This window comes from Scyliorhinus torazame, chromosome 1 (genome assembly GCF_047496885.1).
Source record: "Scyliorhinus torazame isolate Kashiwa2021f chromosome 1, sScyTor2.1, whole genome shotgun sequence".
In the NCBI taxonomy this organism is placed as follows: Eukaryota; Metazoa; Chordata; class Chondrichthyes; order Carcharhiniformes; family Scyliorhinidae; genus Scyliorhinus; species Scyliorhinus torazame.
In genome coordinates, this window is record NC_092707.1 from 400,880,914 (window position 1) to 400,896,398 (window position 15,485).

The following is a 15,485-nucleotide window of genomic DNA, read 5'->3' on the forward strand; positions in this document are numbered from 1 at the left end:
TCCTCGGCAGCGTGTTGTCGCCTGCAGCGGGATTCTCCATTCTGGCCTCCGGCCAATGGGATTTTCCATTGTGGTCATCCCACACCAGGAAACCTGTGGGCGGCGGGGTGGGGGGGGGGGTTGCTGCCGGTGGAATGGAGAATCCCAACAGCGGAGAATTCACCCCAATGATGGTGAGGATGATGAAGCTATGAGTCCATGCAAAATCATCCAGAAGAGCAGGTGGACTGGAGATAGGAATGTCGAATGGCACCAAAACTACTTAATTGTTGGTGTTGATTCGCCTGAGGAAGTGGAAAAGAATAGGGCAAGCTTCCGAATTGCTACCTCGTGGCCCTTGCTGAGAGATGTTAAAGTGCGGACAAAGGGCAAGGAGGGGATCATGACTCCGATGCCCAGATGGCCTCCCAATACTTCACACGGAAACGGCTGCTTGGGCAAGGAAGAAAATTGGGACTGGGCAATGAAGTAACTCTGCGCACAATTCTGGGCACCGAGCCAGAGACAGGATATCCCAGCTTTCCGGCCTCAGGGATGAGAAGCTTCAGTTTGAAGCTGGGATGGCATTCCTCATGGCAACGAAGACTAAAAGGAGATTTACGAGAGACGGTCAAAACATCAAAAGAGGTTTGGGTGGAATAGAGGTTTGGGGCGGCACGGTGGCACAGTGCTTAGCACTGTTGCTTCACAGCGCCAGGGACCCGGGATCGATTCTGCACATTCTCCCCGTGTCTGCGTGGGTTTCCTCCGGGCGCTCCGGTTTCCTCCCACAAGTCCCGAAAGACGTACTTGTTAGGTGAATTGGACATTCTGAATTCTCCCTCTATGTACCCGAACAGGCGTCGGAATGTGGTGACTCGGGGCTTTTCACGGTAACTTCATTGCAGTGTTAATGTAAGCCTACTTGTGACACTAATAATAATGATTATTATTATTATTATAGATTGGGAATAACCCCTGACACCAGGGTCGGATTTTTTTTTTTAAAAGTGCCAAGAATTGTCACCTGGAGTGTGCCGATTCGATAGTAACTATCAAAAGCAGGGCTATGGGGATAGAACTGGGTCTTGTGGGTCTAATGGGCAAGCTTCCTCAAAGAGCTGGCACAGGCATGAAGGTCCGACTGGTTTCCTTCTGCGGTGATGTCGAAATGAGGGGATGCGTTCTGACTTGCCTGCTTCCTCCGTGTCCGTGCTATACGCGCAGGTTACCGCTATCCCCAGCTCAAGGCATTTTTTGGTGTGAGCCTTTGACTTCATATGTTTTGTCAGGTTTCCTGGAGTGAGGGAAACAAAATGACAACGGTAAGCATACCGAGATAATTAGCCTGCAAAAAAAAGAAAAACAGCGAAGGTCAACAATGTCTGTCCATTTATTTCTTCCAACGTGCACACCATCCTACATCTCACACCGGTGACTGGCAGAGTGACTCACTCGGTTCTGTCCCCATTTCAGTGATGAATATAAATAAGGAGCCCTTGCAAATTAATTCCGGTTTTAAAATGCTGCCAATGGATCTATTCATTTACGAATAGTCTAATTTACTGCAATGCAGCCTTTACACTCTCGCACTGCTGGCCTTGAGAGATCGGTTTGCACATTCAAACAGAAAGCCTGCATCCATACCATGCAACCATTTGGAAGGAGCGGTGGCGTGAAATAACTCGCTATATTTTGTTATTCAGCAGACAAAATAGTTGGCACACAGTTAAATCCCACAATCAGTAATTGAGGATCACTTGACTGGCCCATTTTTGTTGCCCCTCTCGCGACTGTGCTCATGAGCAGGAGCAATCATGCCCAGGGTGCTGGATAAAAAAACATTTCTTGCTCGTCTTTGAATTCTGCTGCGGGCGCTTGAATGTCCATCTGAATCAGCCAGGCCAGGCAGCCGGATCCTTGCTCGAAATGAGATGGCGTTTCCATGGCATCACAGGCGATATACAGCACAGGGACAGGCCAATCGACATAACCGGCCCATGCCGCCGTTCACCCTCCTCTCCCAGCCATCTAAATCTATCATCACAATCCTCTTGTTTCCTCCCTCCCCCCCCTTATTATGAAAGGTTTTGATGGGGTACCGAGAGAGCGTTTCCTCTTTTGGGAAGAGAGTAACCGGATACGCGCTTGGGTATCAATGCAAGATGGCCGCCAAGATATCCAACCGGGAATTCTGAAGAAGCCTCTTCACCCAGGGGGTGGTGAGAATGTGGAACTCGCTCCCACGAGGAGCGGCTGAGGTGAAAAACGTCGATGCAGTTAAGGGGAAGCTGGGAAGGTTGGGGGGGGGGGGGGGTCAAAGGAGAGGTACGATGGTAGATTTTAATGAGGAAAGATGGGAGGAGGCTCGATTGGTTGCACCGAATGACTTGTGCTGTGAAGTATAATCCTGTGTAACCCAATGCACAGTCTCCTCTAAAGGGCGGGAGCGCAGCGCTCGGCTTAAATTTCAACTTGGAGATACATTCTCAAACATTAGAGTGACGCTGAACCTTGGCGGTAGAGCCCTCTCCCGCCAAAGGCTGAGAGTGCGGGACCGTGGGGCATTCAGTGGTATGGAACCAAAGCAGTTAGATGGACTTCCAGATGAACCATGATATGGGTGGCACGGTGGCGCAGTGGTTAGCACTGCTGCCTCACGCCGCTGAGGTCCCAGGTTCGATTCCGGCTTCTGTTCACTGTCCGTGTGGAGTTTGCACATTCTCCCCCGTGTCTGCGTGAGTTTCGCCCCCACAACCCAAAGATGTGCAGGGCAGGTGGATTGGCCACGCGCTAAATTGCCCCCTCAATTGGGAAAATTGGTCAGCATGATCCATCAAGCAGTTTCGAAATGAGCCTTCCTAATTATTCGGTCCTGTTTGCCAGCAAGCCCTCATTCAAGGTGGCCCGTCCCCAAGACAATAGGTCCCGAATCCGGAAGAGTGCACTGCCCGCAGGAGGGTCAGAAGGACGGCTTGCCCCTTTGGCGAGTGAGAATTGAATAACAGCTCGCCTGCCCAGCCTCCAACCGGCTCGCACTCCAGAGGCAAAGCTTACCTTTCGTTTTAAAAGCAAAGTTACAGAACTTGCACATGAAGGGTCGAAGGTCAGTGTGCGTGCGGATGTGTTTCTTCAGCATGCTGGGTTTTTTACAGCGGATTCCGCATTCCTCGCAAATATATTTGCCTCGACCCCGCCCCCTTACGTATACATAGTCTTCGTTGGATTTAAACCTGCAAAGACAAAGGGAATTTTTAAATAAAGAAATCTGGAGCTACAACAGGTGTTTTGATAAAGGCAATATATACAATATTATTATATATGTATATTATATATACGCTGCTTAACTGCTCCAGATTCCTAACTGATATGACTGAAGGCTCTATGTCACGTTGTATTACATTTTCTATTTGTGTGCCTGCACTCATGTATCTAAAGCAGGGTTCTTCCCTCTCCCACCTTGAGTGTTGAGGGGACGCGTCACCCTCCTGCGCTATTTCTGGCGGCTCCTGATGCGGAGAGAGGCCACCCGCCTGCTCCCTGTGAAGGAAGAGATTCGCGGGCGGCACGGTGGCGCAGTGGTTAGCTCTGCTGCCGCAAGGCGCCGAGGTCCCAGGTTCGATCCCGGCTCCGGGTCAATGTCCGTGTGGAGTTTGCACATTCTCCCAGTGTTTGCGTGGGTTTCGCCTCCACAACCCAAAAGGTGGATTGGCCACACTAAATTGCCCCCTTAATTGGACAAAAAAAAGGGGGGCGGGGGATTCGCTAATTCCGCGCCCCTGACCTCCTGCCCGCACACTCCGGAGCACCCCATGTGGATGCCGCAGTCAGTCAGATCCAGGACTGAGTCACATTCATTCTTGCAGTTGGCCAGCTTAACTGGGCCCAATAACCGGGCTTGGGTTTCACATTCTGGTTGGGTGCAAGGGTCAGGCTTGTGCATGTTCCCCAGTGGATAAATACCGAAAGGACAGAAATATCTGGCTGTGGGGAAAGAGTCGGAGACTAATTCCGTAGAACTTTCAAGGATTCAGCACAAGCAGGACAGGTTGAATGGCCTCCTTCTTTGCCATGTCATTCTCTGATTCTGTCCTGGCTCCATTTTGGAAGTGGTTGCCCAGATGGGATATGTGATCAGGTTTGAGAGATGTTTTGCCAGTTCGGAATCAATACAGGAATGTCACCCCTAAACACTCGGGCCTAGTCACCTGCTGAGAAATAGCTCGCCCGTGCTAAATTTGTTCCCCATCTTCATTCCTCCCACAAATTCACGAAAGGCACAGTAGGCTGCAATAAAACAGTGGGTTAACTTTTTTGTCCTGGTTTGGAAAGGGAGATAAGCTGAAAACGTCATCTTCATTCGATGAAAGAATTTGCTCAGACAAGATAAACGCCGATGCATTGTGAAAGCAATTCACACACCCGTGGCAACCGGAGCTATTCTGTACCCATGGCAACTGGAGCCATTCACTCTACCCATGGCAACCGGAGCTATTTTGCACCCATGGCAACTGGAGCCATTCACTCTGCCCATGGCAACCGGAGCTATTTGCTAACCCGTGGCAACCGGCGCCACTCACTACCCATAATAACCAGAGACATGTGCTCCCCATAGCAACCAGAATTTGAAAGCCAGGAAACTTTTAGAGGGAAGGTGAGGATGGGGGGGGGCAGAAAATTAAGCATCCTGGGAAATTAAATTGCGCCGAAGGTGCTACATAAACATGAATTGTTGTTGTAGCTGCGGATTTGACCCCTTTACGCAGTGCGGGAGCAGGTTGTGTCGGCAAATTCAACACAAGTTGTGGGAGGCCTGGCGAGGGGAGAGAGTGACGATGTGGGTTCTGAGGTAGCCTATCAGGCGGACGACACTGCTCTTAGCTGGGTGCCGCACATCCATTAGTGACTCACAGATGCATGTTCACAGAGTTTTATGTAACTGCACTTGTTGGCAAGCGAGCCACATTGAAAAAAACATCCACAGACTGAGGCACAGCAGCAGGCCATTCAGCAGGTCCCTTCCTGTCTCAGCCTCCCCGAAGTACACCTGTCTTATTCACCTCGACCACCCCTCGTGCTAGCAAGTTCCACATTCTCAACCCTCCCTGTGTTAAAGACGTTTCTCCTGATATTCCCTGTTAGAATTCCTCAGTGAAGATCTTGCATTCAAAGATGGAGGGTTGTTTGGCTCTCTTGACTCTAGATTGGCAAATCAGTTTGGGCAGGCAGTGAACCTTGAACTCTGCACCAAAAGGTTAAACTCGTAATTGAGTTGCAGGGAAAAGCGGAATGCACCACACTTCCTACGGCCGAGCGGTTCTTGCATGGGGCGTGGCCGTCGCTGGGAAGAGCGGCATTTGTTGCCCGTTCCCAAGTGCCCTTGAACAGAGTGGTTCAGTCGGCCGTGACGGAGGGGCCGCCATCTCACCCCGCAGATCAGGGTGGCTGACACTCGGTCTCTGGTGACTGATTTGGGTAGCCAATCACTGCAGAAATATGCAGAAGTCTGCGAGGGAGCGAGGAAATTCCCTGGTCAACCGGCAGGAAAGTCTGGAATTTGGGCCGGTCAGGATAGTAGTTGCCAACTCTCCAAGGTTCCCCAGCTGTCTCCATTGAGGGTGGGTGGCCAGGGAGAAAAACTGGAAGGGGGGATTAAATTGAGGTTGTGTTTTAATTTGTTCTTGGGAGTTGCTGCCTCGGCAAGCATTAATCCCTGATTGTCCTTGAGAAGCTGTTGGCGGTGAAGACATCCTCTTAGCCGCTGCACTCCATGTGGTGTAGGTGCACCCACAGTGCTGCCTTCCTGTAGCAACTTGGCACAACTGAGTGGCTCACTCAGCCAGTTCAAAGGGCAGTTAAGAGTCAATCACATTGCTGTGGGTCTGGAGTCACATGTCGGCCAGACCAGGTAAGGGTGGCAGATTTCCTTCCCTCGAGGACATTCGTGACCCAGATGTTTTTTTACAACAAACATCTGGGCGGCACAGTGGTTAGCACTGCTGCCTCACAGTGCCAGGGTCCCAGGTTCGATTCCCGGCTTGGGTCACTGTCTGTGCGGAGTCTGCACGTTCTCCCCATGTCTGCGTGGGTTTCCTCCGGGTGCTCCGGTTTCCTCCCACAGTCCAAAGACGTGCAGGTTAGGTGGATTGGCCGTGCTAAATTGCCCTTAGTGTCCAAAGGTCAGTTGGGGTTATGGGGATAGGGTGGAGGTTTGGGCCTAGGTGGGGTGCTCTTTTGGAGGGTCAGTGCAGACTCGAAGGGCCTAATGGCCTCCTTCTCCACTGCAGGGATTCTGCGATTATATAATTTCTTGATCAATATTAATAAGATGTATGAATCAGTTGATTCTAAATTTCCACTGTTGGCCAGGTGGGTTTTGAACTGAAGACTCTGTGATATTAGCCAAGGCCTCTGGATTATTATTAGTCCAAGAACAATGCCGCTGTGCTACAGTCCTTTTTTTTTTGCCCTGATACATTTGGTGAATCAGCTTTTAAAATATCAGAAACGGTTGGGGGGGGGGGGGGGGGGGCAAGGCTGGGGGGGCAAGGCTGTTTGATTGACAGTCAAGAGCCTTCAGCTCAGGTAATGAGAGTTTGCGCGGTGTCTGATTGGCTGGAGGAGGGCATGTGAGATGGACACATTAGCAACCAATGGCTGGAGTGTGGAGACAGGGTGGTTGGAGTCAGTAGGCCACACTTGGAGTATAGTGTTCAATTCTGGTCGCCACACTACCAGAAGGATGTGGAGGCTTTGGAGAGGGTGCAGAGGAGATTTGCCAGAGTGTTGCCTGGTATGGAGGGCATTAGCTATGAGGAGCGATTGAATAAACTCGGTTTGTTCTCACTGGAACGAAGGAGGTTGAGGGGAGACCTGATAGAGGTATACAAAATTATGAGGGGCATAGACAGAGTGGATAGTCAGAGGCTTTTCCCCAGGGTAGAGGGGTCAATTACTGGGGGGCATAGGTTTAGGGTGAGAGGGGCAAGGTTTAGAGGAGATGTACGAGGCAAGTTTTTTACGCAGAGGGTAGTGGGTGCCTGGAACTCGCTGCCGGAGGAGGTAGTGGAAGCAGGGACGATAGGGACATTTAAGGGGCATCTTGACAAATATATGAATAGGATGGGAATAGAAGGATACGGACCCAGGAAGTGTAGAAGATTGTAGTTTAGTCGGGCAGCATGGTCGGCACGGGCTTGGAGGGCCGAAGGGCCTGTGCCTTACATTTCTTTGTTCTTTGATGTCAGACATGGCCTCCGCTGATTGGTGAGTCTGAGGAACTGAGGGTGGGGTCCTTGCACCCCCAGTGTAAATTCTGGGGGAGGGGGAGGGGGTGGAAGTCACCTCTGCTGCTTGGCCAGCCGGCATTAATGTTTCATATGACGGCCTTATAATTCATGCTTGGCTGGATTTCTGCCGTCCCCAGGAGGATCTCACGCCTCAGAAGCCTGCTGGCCAATTGGGGGCTGCATGTTGGGCGCAGACTCCCCCCCACCGCCTGCTATAGCAGAGTCTTGCGGTGGGATGAGACCCTTCCGTGGCCATTACTTAGACCATACGACCATAAGACATAGGAGCGGAAGTAAGGCCATTCGGCCCATAGATTCCACTCCACCATTCAATCATGGCTGATTTTAACTCCATTTACCCACTCTCTCCATAGCCCTTAATTCCTCGAGAAATCAAGAATTTATCAACTTCTGTCTTAAAGACACTCAACGTCCCGGCCTCTACCGCCCTCTGTGGCAATGAATTCCACAGACCCACCACTCTCTGGCTGAAGAAATCTCTCCTCATCTCTGTTCTAAAGTGACTCCCTTTTATTCTAAGGCTGTGCCCTTGGGTCCTAGTCTCCCCTGCTAATGGAAACAACTTCCCTACATCCACCCTATCTAAGCCATTCATTATCTTGGAAATTTCTATTAGATCTCCCCTCAACCTCCTAAACTCCAATGAATATAATCCCAGGATCCTCAGACATTCATCGTATGTTAGGCCTACCATTCCTGGGATCATCCGTGTGAATCTCCGCTGGACCCGCTCCAGTGCCAGTATGTCCTTCCTGAGGTGTGGGGCCCAAAAATTGCTCATAGTATTCTAAATGGGGCCTAACTAATGCTTTATAAAGCTTCAGAAGTACATCCCTGCTTTTATATTCCAAGCCTCTTGAGATAAATGACAACATTGCATTTGCTTTCTAATTACGGACTCAACCTGCAAGTTTATCTTTAGAGAATCCTGGACTAGGACTCCCAAGTCCCTTTGCACTTCAGCATTATGAATTTTGTCACCGTTTAGAAAATAGTCCACGCCTCTATTCTTTTTTCCAAAGTGCAAGACCTCGCACTTGCCCACGTTGAATTTCATCAGCCATTTCTTGGACCACTCTCCTAAACTGTCTAAATCTTTCTGCAGCCTCCCCACCTCCTCCATACTACCTGCCCCTCCACCTATCTTTGTATCATCGGCAAACTTAGCCAGAATGCCCCCAGTCCCGTCATCTACTTGCTCCCTTGCAGGCCACAAGTGGGCCAGTGGCCCACCCAAAGTCTCCTCCATTGCCTGTTAAACCATGGCAGGAGCGGGTGGGTCAATGGCTGGTGCTGCCGATGACACCAGCCTGCTTCCCAGGCCTCAGGCCCAGGTCAAGGGGGCATAAACATAAGATCAGGGCAGGGCCATTCCGGGAGGCGATAGGGAAGCACTTAGTCATTCAAAGTTTGGTGGAAAAGTGAGAATTTCACAGAAGGAAGTAAACACGGGCTACATTTTTAACCTCAGCCCCCAGAAAGGTACAAGCCTTTAATTCTAGGAAGATCATGAAGGGATATGGATGTTAAAATAGACATCAGCCTTGATCTCATTGGAAGTCAAACAGGCTCAGGCAGCTGAATGGCCTCTTCCTGTTCCCTCACCAGCGTGGTGTCCGAACACAATTGGCAGCTCTGCATGACTGTCGAACGGCCAAGGTTCAAACCATCTGCTGCAACTCAGCGTGTGAATCTCACACGGGAATGGGTCACTTGGGGTGGGGGAGGAACTTAACACTTCACGGTTTCATTTGTTGAATATCAAACTTAACGGGCGCAATTCTCCACTCCCACGCTGGTTGGGAGAATCGCCTGGGCCGCCAAAATGTCCGGGGACGCCGGTCCGACGCCCTCCCGCGATTCTCCCAAGAGGCGGGAATGGCCCGGTCGAGTTTCGCGGGCCGCAGGCCGGAGAATCGCCGGAGACACCCAAAATGGCAATTCTGGGTGAATTGCGGGTTCCCCCCTCCCTGGTCGCTGCAGTCGTGGGCGGTGCGTGAACGCTGGGGGGGGCGGCCTGCGGGGGGATCCTGCACCGGGGCGTACCTCAGATGTGGGGTGGCCCGCGATCGGTGCCCACCGATCGTCGGGCCGGCCTCTCTGAAGGAGGACCTCCTTCCTTCCGCGGCCCCGCAAGATCCGTCCGCCATCTTCTTGCGGGGCGGACTTAGAGAGGACGGCAACCACGCATGAGCGGGTGAAGCCAGTTATGCGGCGCCGGCCGCGTCATCTATGCGGCGCCGCTTTTACGCAGCGACAAGGCCTGGCGCGTGTAGATGACGCAGCCCTGATACTGGCCCATTGTCAGGGCCTGAATCGGTCGGGACCGGGGCCGTTCCGCGCCGTCGTGAACCTCGACGGCGTTCACGACGGCGCGGCTACTTCGGCGTGGGAGTGGAGAATCCTGCCCAACATCTCCGCAGGAAGCTGTTCACAAAACAGTCATTTGTGAAATTGAGATTTCCCTGACCAGGGGCAGTGTTTCCATTCTTTCGTTGGGCACTGGTGTCGCTGGTTCGGCCAGCATTCGATGCCCTCATTGCCTTCAGATGTTGGTGGTGAGCTGCCTTCTTGAACCGCTGCAGCCCGAGGTGTAGGTACACCCACAGGGCGGTTAGGATGGGAGCTCTAGAAATTTGACCCAGCGACAGTGAAGGAAGGGCGATATATTTCCAAGTCGGGAGCGTGTCGGGTTCAGAGGGGAATGTGCAAGCGGCGGTGTTCCCAAGCGTCCGCTGCCCCTGTCCTTCGAGGCGGTAGAGGTCGCCGGTTTGGAAAGTGCTGTCGCAGGAGGTTTGGCGAATTGCTGCAGTGCATCTTAAATGCTGCACACACACAGTGCCCTGTTTAACTTTGACTTGCAAGTTGTTTAATTGTGTTGCGGTGCAGGTTACTGCTGTCCATCACTTGTTTTCTGTGTTACCTTGTCTCCTGTGTAATGACTGATACTATCGAGCAGTTGTAGCTGCCACGTGTGAACAATGGAGAGCAATGTGTGGTGTGTGTGAGTGTGTGGTGTGTGTGTGTCTGTTAGTGTGTGTGTGTATGTGTGAGCATCGGAGCCCAGAATGTATAGGCACATGCACACACATACACACTGGGAGCTGAATCTCACCCCAATCACACCACATGAAAAGTGATGAGTCTGTCGCACAGAGAGACGAACCTTATAAATAGCAACACACGTGGGCAGATAAAATATCATGATACAACACTTCAAGTATGTAACTGCCAAGCTCAGTGACATCATGAAGACACAACTGCATTCAGTGTAGATTCTTCCTCGCACAGTCCAGATAGCAGTGCCGCCTGGTTAACAGCAGCTGCCACCAAACTAAGACCGAGGTCACCATCCCCCTTGTCACTACGCAGAGCTGACAGATCACATCAGCTAAGACCTTGGTTAGTGCAGAAAAACAGATGAAGGGTGATACAGGTTTTGGCCGTCTTACTATCAAATACAGGGTGGCAATCAATTAGGAGATTTTGAGAGTGAGGCGGCTGTAAGAGGGATGAAGTGTCGGTGAGGAGTGAGTCTCAGTGAGGGCGTGTCAGCGTGAGGGCGTGTCAGCGTGAGGGCGTGAGAGAGTGTCCGAGTGAGGGAGTGTCCGAGTGAGGGAGTGTCCGAGTGAGGGAGTGTCCGAGTGAGGGAGTGTCCGAGTGAGGGAGTGTCCGAGTGAGGGAGTGTCCGAGTGAGGGAGTGTCCGAGTGAGGGAGTGTCCGAGTGAGGGAGTGTCCGAGTGAGGGAGTGTCAGAGTGAGGGAGTGTCAGAGTGAGGGCGTGTCAGCGGGAGGGCGTGTCAGCGGGAGGGCGTGTCAGCGGGAGGGCGTGTCAGCGGGAGGGCGTGTCAGCGGGAGGGCGTGTCAGCGGGAGGGCGTGTCAGCGGGAGGGAGTGTCAGAGTGAGGGAGTGTCAGAGTGAGGGAGTGTCAGAGTGAGGGCGCATCAGCGGGAGGGAGTGTCCGAGTGAGGGAGTGTCCGAGTGAGGGAGTGTCCGAGTGAGTCAGTGTCAGTGAGGGAGTGTCAGTGAGGGAGTGTCAGTGAGTCAGTGTCAGTGAGGGAGTGTCAGTGAGGGAGTGTCAGTGAGGGAGTGTCAGTGAGTCAGTGTCAGTGAGGGAGTGTCAGTGAATCAGTGTCAGTGAGTCAGTGTCAGTGAGTCAGTGTCAGTGAGGGAGTGTCAGTGAGGGAGTGTCAGTGAGTCAGTGTCAGTGAGTCAGTGTCAGTGAGTCAGTGTCAGTGAGGGAGTGTCAGTGAGGGAGTGTCAGTGAGTCAGTGTCAGTGAGTCAGAGTCAGTGAGGGAGTGTCAGTGAGGGAGTGTCAGTGAGGGAGTGTCAGTGAGTCAGTGTCAGTGAGGGAGTGTCAGTGAGTCAGTGTCAGTGAGGGAGTGTCAGTGAGTCAGTGTCAGTGAGGGAGTGTCAGTGAGGGAGTGTCAGTGAGGGAGTGTCAGTGAGTCAGTGTCAGTGAGTCAGTGTCAGTGAGTCAGTGTCAGTGAGTCAGTGTCAGTGAGGGAGTGTCAGTGAGTCAGTGTCAGTGAGGGAGTGTCAGTGAGGGAGTGTCAGTGAGGGAGTGTCAGTGAGGGAGTGTCAGTGAGGGAGTGTCAGTGAGGGAGTGTCAGTGAGTCAGTGTCAGTGAGGGAGTGTCAGTGAGTCAGTGTCAGTGAGGGAGTGTCAGTGAGTCAGTGTCAGTGAGGGAGTGTCAGTGAGTGAGTGTCAGTGAGTGAGTGTCGGTGAGGGAGTGTCAGTGAGTCAGTGTCAGTGAGTCAGTGTCAGTGAGGGAGTGTCAGTGAGTCAGTGTCAGTGAGGGAGTGTCAGTGAGTCAGTGTCAGTGAGTCAGTGTCAGTGAGGGAGTGTCAGTGAATCAGTGTCAGTGAGTCAGTGTCAGTGAGGGAGTGTCAGTGAGGGAGTGTCAGTGAGGGAGTGTCAGTGAGTCAGTGTCAGTGAGTCAGTGTCAGTGAGTCAGTGTCAGTGAGGGAGTGTCAGTGAGTCAGTGTCAGTGAGGGAGTGTCAGTGAGTCAGTGTCAGTGAGTCAGTGTCAGTGAATCAGTGTCAGTGAGTCAGTGTCAGTGAGGGAGTGTCAGTGAGGGAGTGTCAGTGAGTCAGTGTCAGTGAGGGAGTGTCAGTGAGGGAGTGTCAGTGAGGGAGTGTCAGTGAGTCAGTGTCAGTGAGTCAGTGTCAGTGAGTCAGTGTCAGTGAGTCAGTGTCAGTGAGGGAGTGTCAGTGAGGGAGTGTCAGTGAGTCAGTGTCAGTGAAGGAGTGTCAGTGAAGGAGTGTCAGTGAGGGAGTGTCAGTGAGTCAGTGTCAGTGAGTGAGTGTCAGTGAAGGAGTGTCAGTGAAGGAGTGTCAGTGAGGGAGTGTCAGTGAGGGAGTGTCAGTGAGTCAGTGTCAGTGAGGGAGTGTCAGTGAGTCAGTGTCAGTGAGTCAGTGTCAGTGAGTCAGTGTCAGTGAGGGAGTGTCAGTGAGGGAGTGTCAGTGAGGGAGTGTCAGTGAGGGAGTGTCAGTGAGTCAGTGTCAGTGAGTCAGTGTCAGTGAGTCAGTGTCAGTGAGGGAGTGTCAGTGAGTCAGTGTCAGTGAGGGAGTGTCAGTGAGTCAGTGTCAGTGAGTCAGTGTCAGTGAGGGAGTGTCAGTGAGTCAGTGTCAGTGAGTCAGTGTCAGTGAGCGAGTGTCAGTGAGTCAGTGTCAGTGAGTCAGTGTCAGTGAGGGAGTGTCAGTGAGTCAGTGTCAGTGAGTCAGTGTCAGTGAGTCAGTGTCAGTGAGGGAGTGTCAGTGAGTCAGTGTCAGTGAGTCAGTGTCAGTGAGTCAGTGTCAGTGAGGGAGAGTCAGTGAGTCAGTGTCAGTGAGGGAGTGTCAGTGAGTCAGTGTCAGTGAGGGAGTGTCAGTGAGTCAGTGTCAGTGAGTCAGTGTCAGTGAGTCAGTGTCAGTGAGTCAGTGTCAGTGAGTCAGTGTCAGTGAGTCAGTGTCAGTGAGGGAGTGTCAGTGAGTCAGTGTCAGTGAGTCAGTGTCAGTGAGGGAGTGTCAGTGAGTCAGTGTCAGTGAGTCAGTGTCAGTGAGGGAGTGTCAGTGAGTCAGTGTCAGTGAGTCAGTGTCAGTGAGGGAGTGTCAGTGAGTCAGTGTCAGTGAGGGAGTGTCAGTGAGTCAGTGTCAGTGAGTCAGTGTCAGTGAGTCAGTGTCAGTGAGTCAGTGTCAGTGAGGGAGTGTCAGTGAGTCAGTGTCAGTGAGGGAGTGTCAGTGAGGGAGTGTCAGTGAGTCAGTGTCAGTGAGTCAGTGTCAGTGAGGGAGTGTCAGTGAGTCAGTGTCAGTGAGTCAGTGTCAGTGAGTCAGTGTCAGTGAGGGAGTGTCAGTGAGTCAGTGTCAGTGAGTCAGTGTCAGTGAGTCAGTGTCAGTGAGGGAGTGTCAGTGAGGGAGTGTCAGTGAGGGAGTGTCAGTGAGTCAGTGTCAGTGAGGGAGTGTCAGTGAGTCAGTGTCAGTGAGTCAGTGTCAGTGAGGGAGTGTCAGTGAGTCAGTGTCAGTGAGTCAGTGTCAGTGAGTCAGTGTCAGTGAGTCAGTGTCAGTGAGGGAGTGTCAGTGAGGGAGTGTCAGTGAGGGAGTGTCAGTGAGGGAGTGTCAGTGAGTCAGTGTCAGTGAGGGAGTGTCAGTGAGTCAGTGTCAGTGAGTCAGTGTCAGTGAGGGAGTGTCAGTGAGTCAGTGTCAGTGAGTCAGTGTCAGTGAGTCAGTGTCAGTGAGGGAGTGTCAGTGAGTCAGTGTCAGTGAGGGAGTGTCAGTGAGCGAGTGTCAGTGAGTCAGTGTCAGTGAGGGAGTGTCAGTGAGTCAGTGTCAGTGAGGGAGTGTCAGTGAGTCAGTGTCAGTGAGGGAGTGTCAGTGAGTCAGTGTCAGTGAGTCAGTGTCAGTGAGGGAGTGTCAGTGAGGGAGTGTCAGTGAGTCAGTGTCAGTGAGTCAGTGTCAGTGAGGGAGTGTCAGTGAGTCAGTGTCAGTGAGGGAGTGTCAGTGAGTCAGTGTCAGTGAGTCAGTGTCAGTGAGTCAGTGTCAGTGAGTCAGTGTCAGTGAGGGAGTGTCAGTGAGTCAGTGTCAGTGAGGGAGTGTCAGTGAGGGAGTGTCAGTGAGGGAGTGTCAGTGAGTCAGTGTCAGTGAGTCAGTGTCAGTGAGTCAGTGTCAGTGAGTCAGTGAGGGAGTGTCAGTGAGGGAGTGTCAGTGAGTCAGTGTCAGTGAGTCAGTGTCAGTGAGTCAGTGTCAGTGAGCGAGTGTCAGTGAGTCAGTGTCAGTGAGGGAGTGTCAGTGAGTCAGTGTCAGTGAGTCAGTGTCAGTGAGTCAGTGTCAGTGAGTCAGTGTCAGTGAGTCAGTGAGGGAGTGTCAGTGAGGGAGTGTCAGTGAGTCAGTGTCAGTGAGTCAGTGTCAGTGAGTCAGTGTCAGTGAGGGAGTGTCAGTGAGTCAGTGTCAGTGAGTCAGTGTCAGTGAGTCAGTGTCAGTGAGGGAGTGTCAGTGAGTCAGTGTCAGTGAGGGAGTGTCAGTGAGTCAGTGTCAGTGAGGGAGTGTCAGTGAGTGAGTGTCAGTGAGGGAGTGTCAGTGAGGGAGTGTCAGTGAGTCAGTGTCAGTGAGTCAGTGTCAGTGAGTCAGTGTCAGTGAGTCAGTGTCAGTGAGGGAGTGTCAGTGAGTCAGTGTCAGTGAGTCAGTGTCAGTGAGTCAGTGTCAGTGAGGGAGTGTCAGTGAGTCAGTGTCAGTGAGTCAGTGTCAGTGAGTCAGTGTCAGTGAGTCAGTGTCAGTGAGTCAGTGTCAGTGAGGGAGTGTCAGTGAGTCAGTGTCAGTGAGTCAGTGTCAGTGAGGGAGTGTCAGTGAGTCAGTGTCAGTGAGGGAGTGTCAGTGAGGGAGTGTCAGTGAGTCAGTGTCAGTGAGTCAGTGTCAGTGAGTCAGTGTCAGTGAGGGAGTGTCAGTGAGTCAGTGTCAGTGAGTCAGTGTCAGTGAGGGAGTGTCAGTGAATCAGTGTCAGTGAGGGAGTGTCAGTGAGGGAGTGTCAGTGAGTCAGTGTCAGTGAGGGAGAGTCAGTGAGGGAGTGTCAGTGAGTCAGTGTCAGTGAGTCAGTGTCAGTGAGTCAGTGTCAGTGAGGGAGTGTCAGTGAGGGAGTGTCAGTGAGTCAGTGTCAGTGAGTCAGTGTCAGTGAGTCAGTGTCAGTGAGTCAGTGTCAGTGAGGGAGTGTCAGTGAGGGAGTGT

At 52.2% G+C, this 15,485-nt stretch overlaps 1 protein-coding gene across 8 annotated transcripts in view; it reads right to left on the reverse strand.

Annotated features, from left to right (window-relative positions):
• The window catches only part of hivep2a (HIVEP zinc finger 2a), a 342,236-nt gene that overhangs the window by 6,212 nt on the left and 320,539 nt on the right, over positions 1–15,485 (reverse strand). For all 8 annotated transcript variants that reach the window (XM_072513949.1, XM_072513915.1, XM_072513957.1 and 5 more), the window contains 2 exons: positions 3,037–3,212; positions 1,175–1,276 (listed from right to left, as the gene is read on the reverse strand). In XM_072513949.1, the coding sequence (XP_072370050.1) occupies positions 1,175–1,276; positions 3,037–3,212 (278 nt within the window). The remainder of the gene's footprint in view (positions 1–1,174; positions 1,277–3,036; positions 3,213–15,485) is intronic.